The sequence below is a fragment of the Rhinocladiella mackenziei genome, assembly GCF_000835555.1.
Source record: "Rhinocladiella mackenziei CBS 650.93 unplaced genomic scaffold supercont1.1, whole genome shotgun sequence".
Lineage (NCBI taxonomy): Eukaryota > Fungi > Ascomycota > Eurotiomycetes > Chaetothyriales > Herpotrichiellaceae > Rhinocladiella > Rhinocladiella mackenziei.
The window spans coordinates 2,759,345-2,778,308 of NW_013550604.1; the positions used below are offsets into that span (position 1 = coordinate 2,759,345).

Consider the following 18,964-nt stretch of genomic DNA (forward strand, 5'->3'; position numbering starts at 1 on the left):
CCTAGAGACTCCAAACTTCGACGGAGGAAAATGACGGATTGCGGGACCACTTCCTCCTGACAGGAATCAACCAAAAGGAAGAAAAGAAAGAAACCTACCGCAATGACTACTTTATGCTTAGGAAGAAAACCCAAGACAATATTTGGGATAGGGTAAAGAGGCTCACATCTCGGAATGACACGAAAAGAGAAACTTTTCAAAATTATGTTTGGCCGGCAAGGCGCCAAGCCAGCCTTGCACGTGCCACGCGCCGTCACGTGTTGGAGGACAAACATCCCATCCTCATTCAGGGCATCTTTCATCCACTCCGTCCGCCGTCCATCTATCGGCATCTGATCAATGGGGAGAAAGTGAACATACTGCGTTGACATTCACCATGCCCTCCACACCGTTTCACATTTAGGAGACGCGCCCGAAGATCTTCTGTCCCAGCCCAAGATGAGCCACCTTCATCAAATCCACCATGACGGACTCCAAAGACGACTTGACTGAAAAAGCGCACTTCGACCCTAACTGGATTGCTTGGAATGGAGGATTTCTACACTCCAATAACGGTGAGTGCGGGACTTTCACCCGGCCTGTTGAAGCTGACCGGCCCCCTAGTGTTGTTTTATTTTGCAACCTCCCCTTTCTTTGATCATGTGTCTGGGAATCAATCGCTGTTCACCCAATGGGCCGGCACTCCCAATCAAAACGAGATCTTAGGCACGAGAGCCAAATTTGAGGCTAACCTACGTCACCAACGTGGGATCCAGTATGTGGTCGAGCATGATCCTCTCGAGGAAAAGGTCATGTTTGATGGCCCCAACGGTCCAGAGAAATCCAATGTTTGGGTTATCCGAAAGCAAAACAGAGAGAGCGAGAGCGACAGCGGTGTCACCATCTTGGGCTATTACTACATTGTCAATGATGTGATATTCCAAGCTCCTCCGGTCGCTAGCATTTTCAAATATCGCATGGTAGGCTCTGGCCGTGGACTCCGCGGTCACTTCTAGTTTGTGTCAAAGGTAACCGGTGATACAGTTGAACACGGTCTCGGCTCTCCATCAAATCTTTTCTGCCCCTTCGGATCTGTCATTTTTCTCGGCCTCTCATGGCCACACATACCACAAGCCAGTGCAGAAATCGACCACTCGGGCTCTATCCGGCCTTTCTCAGCAGAGCCAAGAGGGAACACCATTACCAGATACTCAAGCATCTTCGACCGAAAAGAATCCAGCCGGGTCTGTTCAGCCACATGAAGATACCGACAACAGTACGAGGACAGCGTGGGATGCTCTCCGAATGACTTTGCAGTATGGCATGGAATACGTGGATGACATGCCTTTGGTTGGTGAGCCGGGGAGTTTCAGATTTTCGAAGTCCAAGGACGCTTCAAGCGGTCAGGCCAAGGATCAACTGCCTCCTTCAAGCGCGGCCACTCCTGGTCAATCTCGGGCGACTTCCGCAATTCCCTCGGCACCCAGCAATCCCACCGCGGGACCCAAGGGCCCAAAAACATTGCCGGAAGGACCAGCAAAACCGAAAAGAAGGAAAAGCAAAGCCAGCGAACCTAGTCCGTGAGGAATTTGAACCAGTCTCCTGAAGGACACATGTCCTCAAACCCCAATGTTCGAGGTAGCCTTTCCCGCAAATTCGACCATGAGAGTGAATTCAAACTAAGGAGACTCTTGCTTTCTCGTAAGCCGGATCATACGCCAAACATAGGGGCTCAAAATTGAATCACATGACTCCTGCTCCGCTTGGCGCACGTGAAGGCAGCCACTGCTAAGCCGCCACCCTCCAAAAACGCAGGCGCGGAGGCCTTCGTCATGCGTCCACCCAAGTGAAAGCCCTCATTACAACTCCGGGTACCTTGATCACCGCGCGCATTTCTACCTTTTCGTCGCCCTCCAGCTTTATTCTTATTCCTTTCCTTCCTGACCGTCACCGTGCGACTCTTCCCTTTTGTCTAGCCCGGTCTACCAGTAACCAGATCACCGTTTACGCAAGAAAACCTTGTCTGACAATATACCACACCGTTTGTGGGTGTGTCGCGGGGCATTATGAAGCTCTCATTCCGAGTCAGTTGATCAACTCACACTCTTGCGGCGACAGAGACTGATTCTTCCTCCAGGATCTCAAGCAGCAGAAGTTCACTATCGATGCCGAACCCACTGACACCGTATGACGATGATGTCCGCTGCTCTTGACTATAGACTGACCGGCTTCGCCTAGATCGGTCAAGTGAAAGAGAAAATTGCCACAGAGAAAGGTTGGGATGCAGCTTCACAGAAGCTCATCTATTCCGGTCAGGAAGCTATCCCATTCCCTGAAAAATATACACAGCGTGTTGACTTTCCCTAGGCAAGGTGCTCGCCGATTCCATGACCGTCGAGGCCTACAAGATTGAGGAGAAGGGGTTCATTGTCTGCATGATCAACAAGGTGTGTTGTCGAACGTCCTTTGGTGTGAAGCCTGGTGATTCATTATTATACACAGCCCAAGACTGCCCCCGCCTCCAAACCTGGACCTCCTGCTACGCCTGCTGATTCTGCCTCAACTTCGACCCCTGCCGCACCGGCTGCTCCTCCGTCCAATCCATCCACCGCTCCTTCAAATCAGCCCTCCACCCCGACTCCTGCTCGGACTCCAGCCCCAGCCCCGGCTGCCGGAGCACCTGGTTTTAATGATCCCTCGGCGTTCCTTATGGGTAACCAGAATGAAGCGACCATTCGTGAGATGGAAGCCATGGGATTTGGAAGAGCTGAGATTGATCGTGCTCTCCGCGCCGCATTCTACAACCCTGACCGAGCCATTGAATACCTTCTTGGTGGCATTCCAGAGAATGTTCAGTCCCAACAACGTCAAGCAGCTGCAGCAGCTCCAGCAGGTGGTGCACAGGCTCCTCCCGTGGCAACCGGTCCTCCCGCGGCCCAGGCTGCTCCCCAACCCGTCACCACTTCCGGAAACGAACCAATCAACCTTTTCGAAGCTGCAGCTCAGGCTGGTCAGCAGGGTCGTGGTGGTGCTGCAAGAGGTGGAGCGGAACATCCTGGTGCTCAAGGTCCAGCGGATTTGAATTTTTTGCGAGACAATGCTCAATTCCAACAACTCCGGCAACTTGTTCAGCAACAGCCGGCCATGCTTGAGCCAGTATTGCAGCAACTCGCCGAGGCAAATCCGCAACTGGCGCAGATGATCGGCCAGAACGAGGACCAATTTCTTCAGCTCCTCGCCGAGGTACGTCATGCATGCTGGACTCTTTGTCGTACTCTAAGCATTACTGACTGATCTGGTAGGATACTGGACTTGATGGTATGAGTGAACATGGTCCTCTTCCACCTGGCGCGGTCAACATTTCCGTGACCGAAGAGGAACGTGATGCTATTGAACGTCTCTGTCGATTGGGGTTCTCTCGTGACCAAGTCATCCAGGCTTACTTCGCATGCGACAAGAACGAAGAGTTGGCAGCCAACTTCCTGTTCGAGCAGCCCGACGATGATGACCAACAGTGAACATACCAAACACCGCATACCTGATACTTGCATCCCCCATGACTCACTTTGTTCTGGGAGGTGAGCAGATTGAAAACAAAGTGCAATTGCCATGCTGGGTCATACTTTGGGTGGCAAGACAATGAATATCAACGTCGGTGACGGGTTTAATGGCTCAGATGTGGACAATGGAATCAATCAGCGACGTGGTGGGTAATTTCCTTGGCGAGCGAGCGAATCGAACGAGCAAATTCAACACGAGCATTTCGGAGCATCAGGGCGGAAGTGGGAGTGAGTAAAGGAGGCTAGGAGAAAATTCACGGGAGAAGCAAGGCTGATGGGATGATTTCATTTCGATTTCATTCGATTCAGTGTTTGCCTAGATATGTGCGTACTGCCACTCAGCAACCCCTTTCCAACTCTTGTCTTGATTCAAATACATTGAGTCAATTTGCCCTAATCGTTTCCATCATAGCATTACATTAGCTGAGAGAAGAGGTCCAGGCCCCTCCTGCATTAAGAGGCCAAAGGCCATATTGCTCGGCGAGCTTAGAGCGGTCGGCATCATGATCATCCATCGAATTTTCATGGTTCGGCGGGGATAATGGTCACGGTCAAGATCCAACTTTCTTTTCCCTGAGTCGTCTCCACGGTCCTTGATCCTTACAGTGTGTTCTTTGAAATTTCGTGCGTTCCATCTTGCGCATGTGAATCCTCTTTTTTGCGCTATAATTCTTCTCTCTTGTTCGCGATACGCGTCAATGAAGTTGTACCTCGTGGGTTTAAAGTAGAGGTTGACGTAGATATAGCGTCCGACTGACATGTCGACTCAGGTTCTAATTTCGACGTTGAACCTTGAGAAGCTTCCTCGTGATTCTGTTTCTCATTTCCATGCCGGTCTACAATTTCAACAGGCTCACAAACGAGATCAACCTTCCAAACACCCAGGCCCCTTCGACCAACAACACGATTCAAGGTCTCGAAAACACCATCGTCCCCAAAATCCATGTCGTCGAGATTGACATGTCTCCTGAATGTTGCCAGGTTCGTCATAGTCAGGGTGACAGGCGGCATGTTGAATCCGATCGAAAAGCTGAAGTTGGAAACTGGGGCTAATTGGTCCATGGCTTTGAGACGCCATGCCGCGAGCGGCGCCACAACGAACACGTCTGTCTTCTCTTTGTGCAAGACTAGTCGCTCGATGAGCGACGGGTCGCAGGTCGGCATGTGTTGCATGAGCATGAAGACAAGTTCACTCTGCGGATAGCCCTTGAGGGGGACGGTGGCGATGTTGAGGGAGCGGTTGGTCGCCGGGTGGACAGGTTCGGTGCCCAGGAGGAAGTTAGGTGGCGGGTAGGTTTTCCACCAGAAGACCTCGATATTGTGGGCATCTGAGTGTGTGATGTTGATGGATTGGGTAATCAGGGATGGAATGGCGAGTTGGGCCGGGATGATACCGCCTTGGTGGTAGATGCCCATGATGGTGGCCAGGACGATGTTGAAGATGGCCCAACAAGCCCAGAAAGTGTTGTACAAAACATCGGAAGAAGGGAATCGGATGCAGGTGAGTAGAAGAGGAACGGTGGGAAGTAAGAAGCGCGGTTCTTGATGCGGGATGATGCTGAGAAGAAGAGTTCCCGCGGCGGCAGAGGCGAGCCTGGCATTGCTGAACATGGTCTTGATGACGCCAAGGTTAAAGGGGTAGGCCGAAGACATGAGAAGGATCAGTGCGGGCCCAAGAAGCTGTGGTAAGTTGATTAGGAGGTGTTGATGGTGCGGATGCAGACCGTGTTCGGCAAGATTACTGGTCTGGGTGTTGTACAACAGATTGTTGAGCGGTGTGATTACGGGGGCATTGCGGACATGGTAGTATAAGGCTCCAAATGACCGTGTCGCTGCAGGGCCAGAGTAGTAAGCCGTATCAATAATGACAGCGATTAGGGTCCAGAAAATTCCGGAAAGGGTGATGGCAAGAAAACAAAAGGGTCTCGCGGAGTGTTAGCTCTGGGGGCAAGCAGACCAACGATAATCTTCTCACCTATTCAAAAAGTGTGGCAACAATTGAATGCCGGGTATCACGACGAATGCGGGAAAAGTGATTCGATTGAAAGTTCCCAAAACAAGAAGAAATCCTAAAACGAAGCTGGAGGCGATGGCGGTTCGTTTCTGCTGGAAAGTCAGCGAACTGACAAATATGCTATTTCTGTGGCAAGCACTTGCATTTTCACCCACGATTCGCTCTATCACCACCAGGCTCCATAATACGAGAATTGTTTCGACAGAATTCGAGAAGGTATGTGTTTGAAAAGTCCATGTAACATATGAAGAAGTCACCAATATGATGGCTGATCGGCGCTGTCGAGGAGAATGAACCAAATCATGAATGGCCCAATCTTCAAGGACAAAACTGAGCACAAACATGACAAGGCGGAGAGTATAGTATATGGTGGAGGGATCGACGAGGCCATCTTCATCTTGCGCCCATATCCATTTCAGCAAAGTCATCGGCAAGCCATAGATCGGCCACAAAGGGAAGACACTGCGAATGGGGTGGGAGGATGTCCATTCCCAGGTGCGATGGTTAGGATAAGGGAACAGATATCCTGCCCAAAACAGTCAGCCAGCGTCCCCCAATGCACAACATCGGCATTGGCGCATACCCGCGATAGGTTCGGGGCCTTGAAAGATTTCATCGGGATGAAGGTAACTGGGACACAACGCAAAATAGACGCGAACAAAAAGCAAGAAGAGGTACAAGAGCCGCCACATTCTTGTTGCAGTCACCTTGCTGGATATGTCTTTGGCTCTGTCATTGTTCTTGAACAAGATCGGGTGATGTCCCTCAAAGTCATTCTCAATTTCGGAGGGCGAAATGGTGGATGAGCGCGTCTTCAACGTGACACCCTTGCAGAGGATCGTCTCGTTATCGTTATCGACTTGATGAAGGTGAGTGGAGGCGGTGGAGGGGGATGTGTGATTGCGCGACTGATCGGTACAAACACACAACAAACACAGAGGTTGTTGTATGCAGTGGAAAGGAAGTTGAATCTCTGAGTCTCTGGCATGCCTCATCCGCAGTCCCAATCCGGAAGGTAACGATGAAGATCTTGAGGTCACGTGATAACCAGGCTGTTTGCAGTCAGATACCCATTCCATTCACAACGCCTTTCATTACATCAATAGACAGGAGCTGATCGATTAGATCATTCTGTGATTGCGGAACGCAATAAGCATAAGCGCTGCCTGGAAACCTCCGGATTTGCATATAAGACACCTTCTTTTGGTTTCTTTCGTGTGCAACCTCAACATCCTACATACATAGTAAGTCCATCATCATCCATTGCACTGCACACACATTCTCCATCCACGTGCGATCCTTCTGTGCCACCCTGTTCAGTTCCTCAGGTCCTCGAAGGCTATCCCGAATTCGAGGATGGCTGAAGTCCAAACCTTCAGATCGGCCTTGCCACGCTGCAGTTGCTGTTGTCACTGCTTCCTTATTTCTCTGCACCAGTCGTCTATGCACCCACGACACCGTACACGAACACTAATCAGATCTATTACAGACATTCGATTACCTGACCCAGCCACTACACATCAAGTCATTCACAATGGCTTCCAAATACTTGATCCTCCAGAGCTCCGATGGTGAAGACATCCAAGTTGGTCAGTTCAATTTGCGCATTCATTCATGGCGCTGCGCTGACCTACAATCCATAGATCGGGACGTCGCAGAGAGATCGGTCCTCATTAAGAACATGGTTGGCGACCTCGGGGAAGAGGCTATGGAAGAAGCGATCCCCATTCCCAATGTCAACGCGGCCGTTCTCAAGAAAGTGATCGAGTGGTGCACACATCACAAGCATGACCCACCCTCTAGCAACGAAGATGACTCCGATTCCCGCAAGAAGACCACAGACATTGAGGAGTGGGACCAGAAGTTCATGCAGGTCGACCAGGAGATGTTGTTCGAGATCATTCTGGTACTTAATACTATAATTGAGACATGAGCAAAAGTCACTGATGTAGTCACAGGCTGCCAACTACTTGGATATTAAGGCTCTGCTCGATGTCGGTTGCAAGACCGTCGCCAACATGATCAAGGGCAAGTCCCCAGAGGAGATCCGCAAGACCTTCAACATCCAGAATGACTTCACTCCAGAGGAGGAAGACCAGATCCGCCGTGAGAACGAATGGGCTGAGGAGTAAGTCGCTTGGTGATTACGCTGGCTATCTTTCCCCGTACTGACATTTCAACAGTCGATAAATATCATCAGGCGTTGTGGGTGGTATGATCGAACGATGCATGGGACGGAGTTCAACGGAGATCAAGTGATCAGTTGGGGGGGGCCATGCAAATTGCTTTTTGACCACAAAATTTCTCAGCCTTGCTGGAAGTGAAGGGTCAATCCAAGAGTGTGTGATTGACGGCTTCATAGATGAGCATTACGAAGATTGCATATCAGCAATTTCTGGCGAAGCTCATGCAGCTCCTCGCTGTCAATTGCTGATGTAGACTACAAAACAATACGAGCTGATGGCCAATGTTGCTAATCGCCTTCATACAATGAACCCGATCAAACGCAAAGAAGATGGAGAAAGAATTCCAACATACCTTGAACTAACAATTCATTCATTGAATCGGTCCGTAGCAGGAGAATTCTATCATCGATCTACCGAAAGTCCCTTGAATCGAATTCATCCCACCATGACCACGACGCATGCCTTTGATGAGTGTGTTGCTTGGATTTTGAGTTTCGAAAACCTCGTCATCAACCCCCATGATAACTCGACTGCATTCCCTTCCCGTGAAAAAAGCATCAATCAATCATAATGCCCTATCTCATTCAGCAGCGTTCGGAATTTTCGCTCCTCCCCAACATGCTCACAACTAGAGCCACATATCCATCGCAAGAGTAACCGAAGCACAGTAGGACCAAATCGAGCTTTGTGAATGGTCGAAGCGGTGTAATCGAGAGTAGTTTAGATGCCGATTCTGGTCTTGCGCCAGTGTCGTCGTTTGGTGTTGTATCTGTTAAAGAACATGTTAGATATTTGTACGCCCTATCTTCCTTAAGTGCACATTGCTGGAAATCATGTATAGAGCTCCGTGTTGCCCTTGCTGTTCCCCGCCTCGAAGCATATCGAACCTGAGCAACCTTTGGAACAGGCTGTCGTATTCTCCGTCTCTTTCTAGGCTCATTGTTGTAGATCGAAACCTCCATCGAAGAAACACACAAGGAGAGGGTTGATTCGAACCTGATGGTGTTACCCGTTCGCAGGCGAATCCACTGGGGAATGGGTCTGTTTTGTTTCTGCGCCTTTGCGAGCTTCTGCTTCGTGCGGAAAGATTTGTGGCTCTGTATATATCAGACGACTCATTAGTGATGATTCATTCTTTTCCGGCTATGGCATTCGTTCGCTGGACAGCCTGTAAATCGGTCGCGGAGTTTGGAGAATGGGGACGTGGAAAGCAATCAACCAAATATCTTTCGACAATTGATATCGCAACCGATATATTGGCTGATCGTGCGAGGAATAGGGAGACTCATAGCAGACAGAGACATACCGGCATCTTGATTTCTTGTCGCTGTGATGACGACGTTTCTAAAGAGAAATTAAAAGCGTTATGTCCTGTCCTGAAAGATATTGCGTGTGGGCTTGGCTTATTGCCAAGATTTATTCCCCACGTGATCCGGATATCTGCCTATGGCCGAATTGATGCCGCTTAAACTCGGACCCGATTCCCGAAAGCACAAAGTTACGATTTTATGACAAGCTATGAGAATCTATAGTCTCCGATTGCGGTCCTGCTCTCCGAGGACTTGCACCTTCAACATTTTCCTTTGGATTGACTTTCCTTTTGTTGAGGTGCTCTTGGGAGGGGGTGATTGAGCCAGTACCTAAGTTGTATTCGTCACATCGAGCTGGGCGGAGCCATGTCTTCGAAGTTGAGGATTCTGGTCCCTGTCAAGCGAGTCATTGACTATGCTGTGAGTCTATTCCTGTGTATCGTCTGCAACGAAGCCTGTTTGATGCAATAGCTGCTGCCTTTCTCTTCTTGTCGCCCTACGTGACGCAATTTATTCTGACCCGTGGCCCTGCAGGTCAAGCCCCGCGTAAAATCAGATCGAACGGGCGTTCAAACGTCCGGAGTCAAACACTCCCTCAACCCATTCGACGAGCTCTCAATAGAAGAAGCAGTCCGACTACGCGAACGCAAGCAACCCGTTGAAGATATTCTCACCGTCAGCGCGGGACCTGCAAAATGCGTCGACACCCTCCGGACGGCCATGGCGATGGGGGCAGACCGCTCAATCCATGTCGATGTGCCGGAGGATAAACCGCTGGAACCCCTGGGCGTGGCGAAGCTGCTCAAAGCCATCGCGGAGAAGGAACAAAGTAACCTGATCATCCTGGGCAAGCAAGCGATTGACGATGACAGCGGGCAAACTGGTCAGATGCTGGCAGGTTTACTGAACTGGCCACAAGCCACACAGGCAAGCAAGGTGGATATCTCGGGCAATGAAATCACTGTTACCCGCGAGGTGGACGGCGGCGTTGAGACTCTCGTGACCAAACTGCCTATGATTATCACGACGGATCTGCGTCTCAATGAACCCCGTTATGCCAGCCTGCCTAATATTATGAAGGCCAAGAAGAAGAAACTGGACAAGAAGTCCCTCGCCGACTATGGAGTTGATGATAAACCGCGACTCAAGACAATCAGGGTCGAGGAGCCGCCCGTCAGACAGGGTGGTGGCAAGGTCGAGGATGTCGATGGTATGATTTCTAAGTTGAAGGAGCTGGGTGCGATCTAGATAGAAGCGTTTTCTGTGGACTGTGGCTGCATGCAGGTATGACGATCTTTGAGAAATGGAACCACGGCCTAGCTTTTGGAACAATGAATCGGGTTGCTAGGGGGTGGATGCGTTGTGGTATATATATATAACAACTCGCTGGTTGATCTCTTCGCACGTCAATGCATGATGAACCGAATTCATCGTTTCAGTCTTCCCACTGGTGTTCTCAAGCTTCCGTATCGTTAAAGCTTATTTGGACAGTCTGTACAAGAGATTGGGCGATCGAAAGACGGAGACAGAAGCCAGCCTACGGAAGGAAATTTCGATTCAAAGCTCCTGTATGATATAGGAGAACTTGTTTCTCCATCCTATGATCTTGTGCCGGGCCTTTTCTGATTCCTCACCAGCCTGCAACATCAACGCCCACGCTATGCTATGTTGGAAAAGCCCACTCGAATCCGCTCCTGTTCAGCTCACTTCAATTCCAATCCATTCCACTTCAGCTCATCGATCGTCCAGCCATAAAATGCATTTCTGTATGTGTAGGTTTGTAGGTGTATCTGGGATTTGGGGTCGTGTCTGTGACATTCAGCACGGCAAAGAAGGTGGAAAGACATATGGTATTTATGTAAAATACTGCAATGTGCTTAGACGGTTCCAGCGATAGTCAGGTCCCGAATTTCGGAGAGAACCTGTTCCACCCGATTGTCCAAGTCGCCACGAGCATATTGATCTCTGGTATCGGCATCCAAGTACTGCTGAACTTGTGCCATGCGGCTGTACGCTTCTGCGCAGAATCTGAGTTGGATTTTGACAAGTGCTTCAAAGCTGGGGTCCAAGTAAGGAACACGAAGGTCGATGAGTTGAGGAAGTTCAGTAAAAAGTTGTTCGTTTAGTTGCTCGTAGGCTTGTTTGGCCATTTCGGCTTCTCTTTCTGCGCGGGGCAGTTTGGTGACATCTTTATCGGGTTTCTCCACCAATTTCTTGACTTTGGAGCGCATGGAGTCGTAATCAAGGAGCTTGTTGTTGCGCTTCTTGATGCACTCGTTGATATCGGGAAAGTACGCGCAGAACCGAGAAATGGGTTCGAGGACTGTCGTCCTAGGTGATTGTCAGGACAAAAATGAACTATAGAAACAAGGCGGATGTACCGGTATGGTCCGTCAAGCGCTTTGATCGTTTCGGCGTCGAGATCTTCGACCGCTTGTTTGTAAGATCGCGAGACTCCATCTCTGGTGCCAGCGTCTCCGTAGAATGCGTCGATTGTCTCCGCGATTCGCATCTGCGATGCTGTCATGGCTGTGCGATGGAGTCAGTTTGGGATGGTGTTTCCAAAAAAGGTTCTCTCTTGTCTCACCCCGCAGGCTGTCTAAATATCCCTTTGCTTCTTTTTGGAGCCGATTTGCTGCCGACTCCATGGTTCTGTATCGCCTGTGATCTTATCTCAGCCACTGATGAGTCGGAAAGACCGATTGAATTCTCACCTCTCCTCCACTTCGTAGTCCCTGTCGTTCGTTCTCTCCACGTGCCCTGAATTCATGGTCAATAATTCCATACGTAAAGAGCGATGGCTGAATGCTCACCCGTCTTCATCATCACCTGCGTCGTCGCTCGGTTGACGTTCTTCTTGAAGCCTGCCCACGACATTTTGCTGGTTGAGGTATAATCGGTGATAGAATTGGAGATGAGCGTTGAATGCGGTGGCGTCCTCTTTGGCAATGGACCCGGCTGCGAAGACGCCGAGGAAGAGGTCAAAAGTTATCCAAGGTGTCCTGAACAGGCATCCGGTTGAGGCGGTTTTGGTCCTCACCAAGGCGTTGGGACTGCACCGCCTGAGTAGCCGCCAAGCGTTCATCCATGACCAAAAACGTGTACGTATCGGATAAATATTCTTCCGGTATCACGTGTAGTGGATTTTATATGTGGCAGTCGTCAAGGGCATTGAGACCCGCTTTTCACGTCCGATCCACAGAGCTCACATCCATTGATTGCCATTCTACTCCAACCTCAATTGCTCAGGTACAAGAGACAATAGAGACGCATGGTCAATGATGGAGGTGTGTTCCTTATTGTGAATAAAGCATCATGAATGGGGACTCACGGCACATTCCAGTGGAGATGGAATTGTGGACTTCAATAGGCGTCATAAGAGGTGTCATGAGGAGTGGCGTGCTCTCCATGCCTGTATTCTGGCAGCTCGTTGTGATATCCATTGTTAAGCATTGTCATAGGAGTGTGGACAAACGCATGTCTACCGGTATTTGTAAAAGGCGCCGAAATCAGGAGCGTATTGGGAGCATGCTCCATCTACAACGTGCTCTTCTGTATAACCATTCTTTCGTGCGCCACAGCATCCACGCAAATTTGATCCCAATTTGGAGCATTCGTCTCCTGTAGGATTAAGTCTACATTGACGATTGACAAGACAGGGAATTTCCTATTTGTCCAACAGTTGCCGAAACGGCTGAATTGCGGTGTGCTCTCATATTTACCGTCTTTCTGATATCATCGAAACTGGAAGCCGTCGGGCCTCCATACGTTCAAGGCCCTCGACTCAAATGGGGAGTATGTCCGGTCAAATGAGACGGCAAGGGGTGGGATTTCAACCGGTCGGTAGTGTATTTCCAAAACTGAGCTATCGAACAATCGCTGAAGACTTGGGTATGAGTTCACCGTGTTCATTCGAAGCGAGGATGTGGTTGTAAATGCCTCATAATATGGACTGGAATTGCTCCCGCAACGCATTTTCGTGTGCGTCCTCAAGCTGGGGGGAATATCAAGATCAGCCGCTATAATGGCGATGATGGGATTAGCCGACCATCAAAACCGACACTCTCGGGTCCCTCAGCGGCATCTAATACTAGCCGGAGCTGCATTTTGTTCACGGCAAGAGAGAGCTGGACTGCCGACTTTCACATGTCATAAGGCTGAGGAACGTAGGGTCTTTACGAGAATGCATGCTCGCGTGTCAAAAATCTGCATTTGATTTGTGCCACGACAGAAACAAAGTGTCGAGAAACCCGCAGCAAGCGACGATCAAGGCTGGCAGGGGATATTTTCGAGGCGAAGATGCCGTTTGCTCGTGCCGGAACGATTGGTGATATGAAGCTTGAGTTGGAAGATATATTGAGCGAGGTGCATATCCGGCTATCGATGGGTGTTAGCAAACCATTTTGTCGCCTATGGGAATTGCGGATAGAGCCAGCGCAAGATGTCAGCAATGCGCGGATTCTCTAAGGACCTAATCCCGATCGAACTCGGAATAACGGACCTGCTGCATTCTCGGCATCCAACAAAGTGGATACTCCACTACGGCAATCTTTTCTCTCCTTCGCACCCAGGAGGGCATTTGGAGCCGCGATAGCTTGGTGTTGGGTCCTAAAATCCGCGATGGACCTGGCGTCACAGCCAATAAACTGGAGATGAAAATACCCCATCATCTGTCCATTTCTCTGCAAAATGCGGAGGCGGCTACTCCCTTTTAAAATGCCCCATGCGACAGTTAGAGGAGGGTGAGAGCATGGCATGGCATGGCATTGCCTGCACAGAAGCCGGCTTGGGCTCCCTCCAGGGGGGATGAATCATGACATAGCAGACAGGGATGTTCCGAAGCCCGAAGTAGACTAGAAATGGAAGTACAAAAAGTATCCGTTTTTGTCGAAATAGATGGACAATCATCTCACCATGCATCAAGCGTCAGTAAAAGCTTGATTACGCCACGGTCGACGTTCAATGGTAATGGACTGATGCTGTATCATCATGACAGGCGGTGGACTTGTGAGGGACGGAGCACATGTCTAGAAGAAACCAGGTGGAAAGCACAGTGCGTTCAAGGATGGAATTCGAACGTGTTGGATGAAGCACAGGCCAGCGCATGATAGCGGATGCATGCCAGATGGACGTTCCGTTGGGCTTGGCCCGAGAAATTCTTTGACGCTACAACATTCCGAGCGGTGTGGGAAGATGGGTCACGGAGAGAAATAGGGCCGCTTTCGGATGGATGGCCACAGTTATTGCGGTAAGAGGTTGATGACAGAATGAGAGACGAAAATGGTGCAGATATTTAGGACTAAGCAGGAACAGTTCGCAGTAGTCAGGTCCGAGGAAGTGGAGGATTAGCAGCAATGAGGCGGGACAACAAAGAGGGAAGAAAATTCAAAGGAGAAAATCTCTGTGGCAAACGATATCGGACGAGTTTCAGGGTACGGTTCGGTAAAGCGTCCTCAGTGGCGGGTTGTAGGTGAGTTCACCGCATTCGGGAAAGCCAACATTCCGAACACACATGGGGTCATGCATGGGCTTGAGAAGTGTGTTTGCTGTTCATGCCAGATTGATTGATGGTGGATTGCTTTGAAATCTGGCTGGCCCAGCAGGACTGCACGTCTTGCATGTTGGGTTTTGATGGGATCGTAGTCAAGGCTAGGGACAGGGGTACACCCGCAGTTCACCGTGGGGATTATCCTTTCTGTCCATCTCTTAGGATGTAGCTATAAAGGAGGGGGTACGTATAAATGGGCGAAGTCGGAGACGCATGCCGGGTGTGAGTCGTTGTATCTGTACTATACTGTCAGTGTAGTCCGGGTGAGAGGGAGAGTTGTAGCAAAGCATAAGTTATAAGGTCAGTATTTGGTTGCAGGGAGTCTTGACTCCTGCCATTTCCACTGTACCTGTACTTATCCTTAGCTACCGGGTACTCTCCCCGTGGTGAGACACTGTCAGGTGAGAAGATTGAGTTTTGGAGGTTGAGGATTCAGAAGACCGAAATTTTGTATTCGATCGACATTCAACACTCTGGACAAGAGGCACGCGGACAAAAAATCAAAAAATTTCATCAACCACGAGCAAAAGGCCAGAGGAAGAGGGGCAAAAGCTTCTAAAATTTCTTTGGTAGCTTCGCCATTACCCAGGCGCCCTTTGGCGCCCTTTGGCTTCCCTCCACCAGCGATCATTCATCATCCATCTCAACAGACTCGCTCCCCTGCGACAACGACTCGTGGTCTGTCAGCCACTGGCTGTCGTGCGGAGTTGCCAGTCACCAGTCTCATCAAATCATACAGGTCAGTTCATCCTAGTTTGTTGACTCGAAATGAAAATAAAGATTATCCAACTCAGCTGACAATTACCGGCGGTAGTTCTACTGTACCTTTTGAGCCAAAAGCGTTCTCGGCTACTGACTGCGGCGAATGCAAGTTTACTGCACTGCAAGCTGCATCCTTACTTACATACGCCATACGTCTCTCATTCTCGTGACCTACCTTGCAAGCCTACAACCCTCACCTTAGTGCTTCTTACCAGCTAATTCACCTTGAGGTACCTTTCGCCAGGTGTAGTCAACTCATACACAAAAACTCTCACATTTTTCGTTCACGTCCCTCAGACGCACCCTTTCATTCCCCTTTCCTAAGCTTCGTCACTGGCCAGGTTTCGACATCAAACCCGAGAAATCAAGCATCAATAGCCATCCAGAACACGCAGTCGCCAAGTGCCGCACGCTTCAGGCATTGGTCAGCAGCACGCCAGCCCCCCGATCCCCTGTGTTCCGTCAGGCTTCCCTGTGGCCAAAATCCACAGCCACGATTCTCCAAATAAGGGACGACTGGACAACTGAGGAGAGCAGTGCTGTGGGCAGACATCACTGGCAGTTTCGCCCGTCCACTGCCACTGCCACCACCTTCGACTGGAACGGGGACCACTGGCCTGGCGAGGTTTTTCGACTTCTCATTTTCAACCCTTCAAGTCGAAAAAGGTCCCCCTCTACCCTAAACCTGACCTAATGATCGCAAATCCTGACGAGCCAAATTCATCATAAGGCCCTCGCGCCGGTTCCGACTGCTCCTACCACTCTCCCTCTTTTCGTCCGTGCAATTTTAACATCGCACCCCTTACCTTCTCGCCACCAAACAACCATTAACATTATCCCCATCCTCTTCTACGTGACAAGACGCACAACCAAAAAGACTTCAAACGGAAAGAAAAGCAGACCATTCTCCACAATCTTTCCCGGTCTCGGTTCGAGATTATATTTCCTCGTTTCACAGCAACCTCACGCCTTATCTGCCGCCACTAATCGTCAAGAGATAGGGCAACCCTGCCCGAGCACTCTTCCCCCACCCTCACTTCCGCCATTCACATGAACCGGACATCATCCCATACCCATCCTGCGCATCCCACTTCACCTTCACTCGTTCATTCTCCAGTCTCGCAAGATGATACGTCTTCCTCATCGGTAACACGACTGGCGGAGGACGCGGCGCACCTTTCGGTGAATGGCAGTGCTGCCCTTGCCGTGCCCACCGCTGGCCCCCCCGGCTCCCAACTTACGGCGGCTGCAAAGAAGCCCAAAATGACGCACCGTCTGACCCGGATGTTCTCTCGGAACGAACAAAAGGACGTCGATGCCGCCAAATCAGACTCCTTCAAAGAGTCTTCCCCAGACGCCCGTCTGGAAAACGGCAACGGCAACGGTTACCACAGCCGACCTCCGGCGGGCAGACAGTCTTCAGGTGATCAGAAGGACGGCAAGAAGATGACCATACTTGGTGCCACCAAAGAGAAGACCAAGGGCGAAGTTCATTCAGATTCTTCCCATGCTGGACACAAGAGATTCGAAATCGACGAAGATGGGTCCCATGCACATCAGCTCAAGTCCGCCAAAAGGCAGGAGAAGCTATCCGACATGCTCCGAGACATGCTTGGAGGCAGTAAGAGGAAAGATCAAGACGGTGGCGACCAACAATTGTCGCTCATGTCATCCTGGGTTGATCAGCTGAGATCTGAGAAGGACAATCTTGCCAGCGACAAGAAGGGTGGTCCGAACGCCACGGCCAACTTGGTCGAGAAGTACGGAAAGTGCCAGGAAATTGTCGGTCGCGGGGCCTTCGGCATCGTCAGAATATCGCACAAACCAGACCCCAATAGCGCTGGAGGTGAATTGCTCTATGCTGTCAAGGAATTCCGTCGTCGCCCGCAAGAGACGCCCAAGAAATACCAGAAACGACTTACCAGCGAATTTTGCATCTCATCCTCTCTTCGCCACCCCAATGTAATTCACACCCTCGACCTCCTTCAAGATGCCAAAGGCGACTACTGTGAAGTCATGGAATATTGTGCCGGTGGAGACCTCTACACCCTTATTCTTGCGGCTGGCGTTCTCAGCGTCCCCGAAGCAGACTGTTTTTTCAAGCAGCTAATGCGTGGTGTCGAGTACATGCACGAAATGGGTGTCGCGCATCGCGATCTAAAACCCGAGAATCTGCTCTTGACCACCCACGGTGCTTTAAAAATTACTGATTTTGGAAACGGTGAATGTTTCCGGATGGCTTGGGAGAAAGAAGCCCATATGACTGCCGGACTTTGCGGCAGTGCACCTTATATCGCCCCCGAAGAATATGGAGGCGGCGAGTTTGATCCTCGAGCCGTTGATGTCTGGGCCTGTGGTGTCATCTACATGGCCATGCGCACTGGCCGACATTTATGGAGAGTGGCACGAAAGGAGGAGGACGAATTTTATGAAAGATACCTCGAAGGACGACGTGACGAAGACGGCTATGCTCCGATAGAGACTTTGCATAGGGTAAATTGGCACTCGTTTCCCCGGTCTATTTCTAAAATCACGGCTGACTCACAGTTCCGCAGGCGCGCTGCAGAAACGTCATCTACTCGATTTTGGATCCGAATCCAGGCCGCCGAATTACCGCATCTCAAGTCCTCAAATCCGAATGGGGTAGGGAGATCAAAGTGTGTAAAGCGGGTCAAGAGGGTTACTAGCCCTGCCTCTTTTGGTTCTGACCTAGCGGTCTCTGGGAGATGCACCCTTCTCTGGGTTCATTCGACACGCATGAGCACGATTAAACATCAACCCGTGACTCTTGACACGAGCATGACCTTCACGAAGCGACGACCAATTTTCCGAAGAGAGCAAAAAGACCAGTGTTTATTGAATCTTTGTTTTGCCTTACTCCCGTTGTTCAAAAGACAAATTACTGTCAAAAGATTCAGGTTGGGAGGAAAGCGATTGACTAAGTTATTTTTGCGATTTGAAAGAGGCCAAATGCTCTTCTTTCGTTGGACCGCCACCTTTCGCTACCATTGTACCGCATGGCTTCTCTGTCTCGCTCGCTTCTTCGTATCGACGTCTTTGCATGCGAAGCTTGAGCTCTTTTTTTTTTTTTCTCATCAGGAAAACCATGCGTGTTCTTGTAACAGTAACGGTGGTCTACCTAGGACACAGACACCCATTTTGCCGGCGCGAGGCCAGACCCCCTTTCAACGAGACTGCACGAAATTTTTCAAGAATGTCAGTCGCCGCACATGATTCTCTCCATCCTTTTAGGTTCAGGGCCCGGGCAACCGACCGATATAATTGTACTCCATCTAGGGGATGCTGTTTTGATAAAAATAACAAACGTACTTATTTCTGGCTGCCATTACATGAAAGATTTGTTCTCGGTCTATGTATTTTCAATTTCAGTAGTTCGTCCCAAAGGTTCAATGGGCACGTGAGGCATAATTTTTGAGCATCACTTCGCGAGGTTCGGATTTCCGGGTATGGTTGGAAAGAAGCAAAGGGAGCGGGATTTGAAAAGGCCATTCAATTCAATCCCACTCATTCCATAACCGAGACAGAGTGACGACTAGCTATCCACCCAGCACGCCGTTCGGTGGCTCGACATGACCATCGTCTGC

General features: G+C 50.1%; 7 protein-coding genes across 7 annotated transcripts; 5 read left to right on the plus strand and 2 right to left on the minus strand.

The window, feature by feature from the left end:
- Positions 1 to 463: 463 nt before the first annotated feature.
- On the plus strand, positions 464 to 1,563 carry Z518_00970 (uncharacterized protein; the record flags this gene model as incomplete). Its single annotated transcript, XM_013421571.1, has 3 exons — positions 464 to 554; positions 604 to 959; positions 1,024 to 1,563. 3 exons carry the CDS (start codon positions 464 to 466, stop codon positions 1,561 to 1,563), a joined length of 987 nt encoding a protein of 328 aa, XP_013277025.1.
- Positions 1,564 to 2,045: 482 nt separating this feature from the next.
- Positions 2,046 to 3,497, plus strand: Z518_00971 (UV excision repair protein Rad23; the record flags this gene model as incomplete). Its single annotated transcript, XM_013421572.1, has 6 exons — positions 2,046 to 2,063; positions 2,117 to 2,164; positions 2,218 to 2,290; positions 2,347 to 2,426; positions 2,482 to 3,222; positions 3,282 to 3,497. The coding sequence occupies 6 exons, from the start codon at positions 2,046 to 2,048 to the stop codon at positions 3,495 to 3,497; spliced, it is 1,176 nt and encodes a 391-aa protein (XP_013277026.1).
- Positions 3,498 to 4,202: 705 nt separating this feature from the next.
- Z518_00972 (uncharacterized protein) lies at positions 4,203 to 6,245 on the minus strand (the record flags this gene model as incomplete). Its single annotated transcript, XM_013421573.1, has 3 exons — positions 4,203 to 5,463; positions 5,515 to 6,079; positions 6,137 to 6,245. 3 exons carry the CDS (start codon positions 6,243 to 6,245, stop codon positions 4,203 to 4,205), a joined length of 1,935 nt encoding a protein of 644 aa, XP_013277027.1.
- An 842-nt stretch (positions 6,246 to 7,087) lies between these two features.
- Z518_00973 (E3 ubiquitin ligase complex SCF subunit sconC) lies at positions 7,088 to 7,685 on the plus strand (the record flags this gene model as incomplete). Its single annotated transcript, XM_013421574.1, has 3 exons — positions 7,088 to 7,142; positions 7,197 to 7,459; positions 7,512 to 7,685. 3 exons carry the CDS (start codon positions 7,088 to 7,090, stop codon positions 7,683 to 7,685), a joined length of 492 nt encoding a protein of 163 aa, XP_013277028.1.
- A 1,730-nt stretch (positions 7,686 to 9,415) lies between these two features.
- On the plus strand, positions 9,416 to 10,297 carry Z518_00974 (uncharacterized protein; the record flags this gene model as incomplete). Its single annotated transcript, XM_013421575.1, has 2 exons — positions 9,416 to 9,469; positions 9,584 to 10,297. The coding sequence occupies 2 exons, from the start codon at positions 9,416 to 9,418 to the stop codon at positions 10,295 to 10,297; spliced, it is 768 nt and encodes a 255-aa protein (XP_013277029.1).
- Positions 10,298 to 10,926: 629 nt separating this feature from the next.
- Positions 10,927 to 11,926, minus strand: Z518_00975 (protein hob3; the record flags this gene model as incomplete). Its single annotated transcript, XM_013421576.1, has 5 exons — positions 10,927 to 11,380; positions 11,431 to 11,578; positions 11,637 to 11,710; positions 11,764 to 11,809; positions 11,863 to 11,926. The coding sequence occupies 5 exons, from the start codon at positions 11,924 to 11,926 to the stop codon at positions 10,927 to 10,929; spliced, it is 786 nt and encodes a 261-aa protein (XP_013277030.1).
- A 4,483-nt stretch (positions 11,927 to 16,409) lies between these two features.
- Positions 16,410 to 18,046, plus strand: Z518_00976 (uncharacterized protein; the record flags this gene model as incomplete). Its single annotated transcript, XM_013421577.1, has 2 exons — positions 16,410 to 17,852; positions 17,915 to 18,046. The coding sequence occupies 2 exons, from the start codon at positions 16,410 to 16,412 to the stop codon at positions 18,044 to 18,046; spliced, it is 1,575 nt and encodes a 524-aa protein (XP_013277031.1).
- Positions 18,047 to 18,964: the final 918 nt, after the last annotated feature.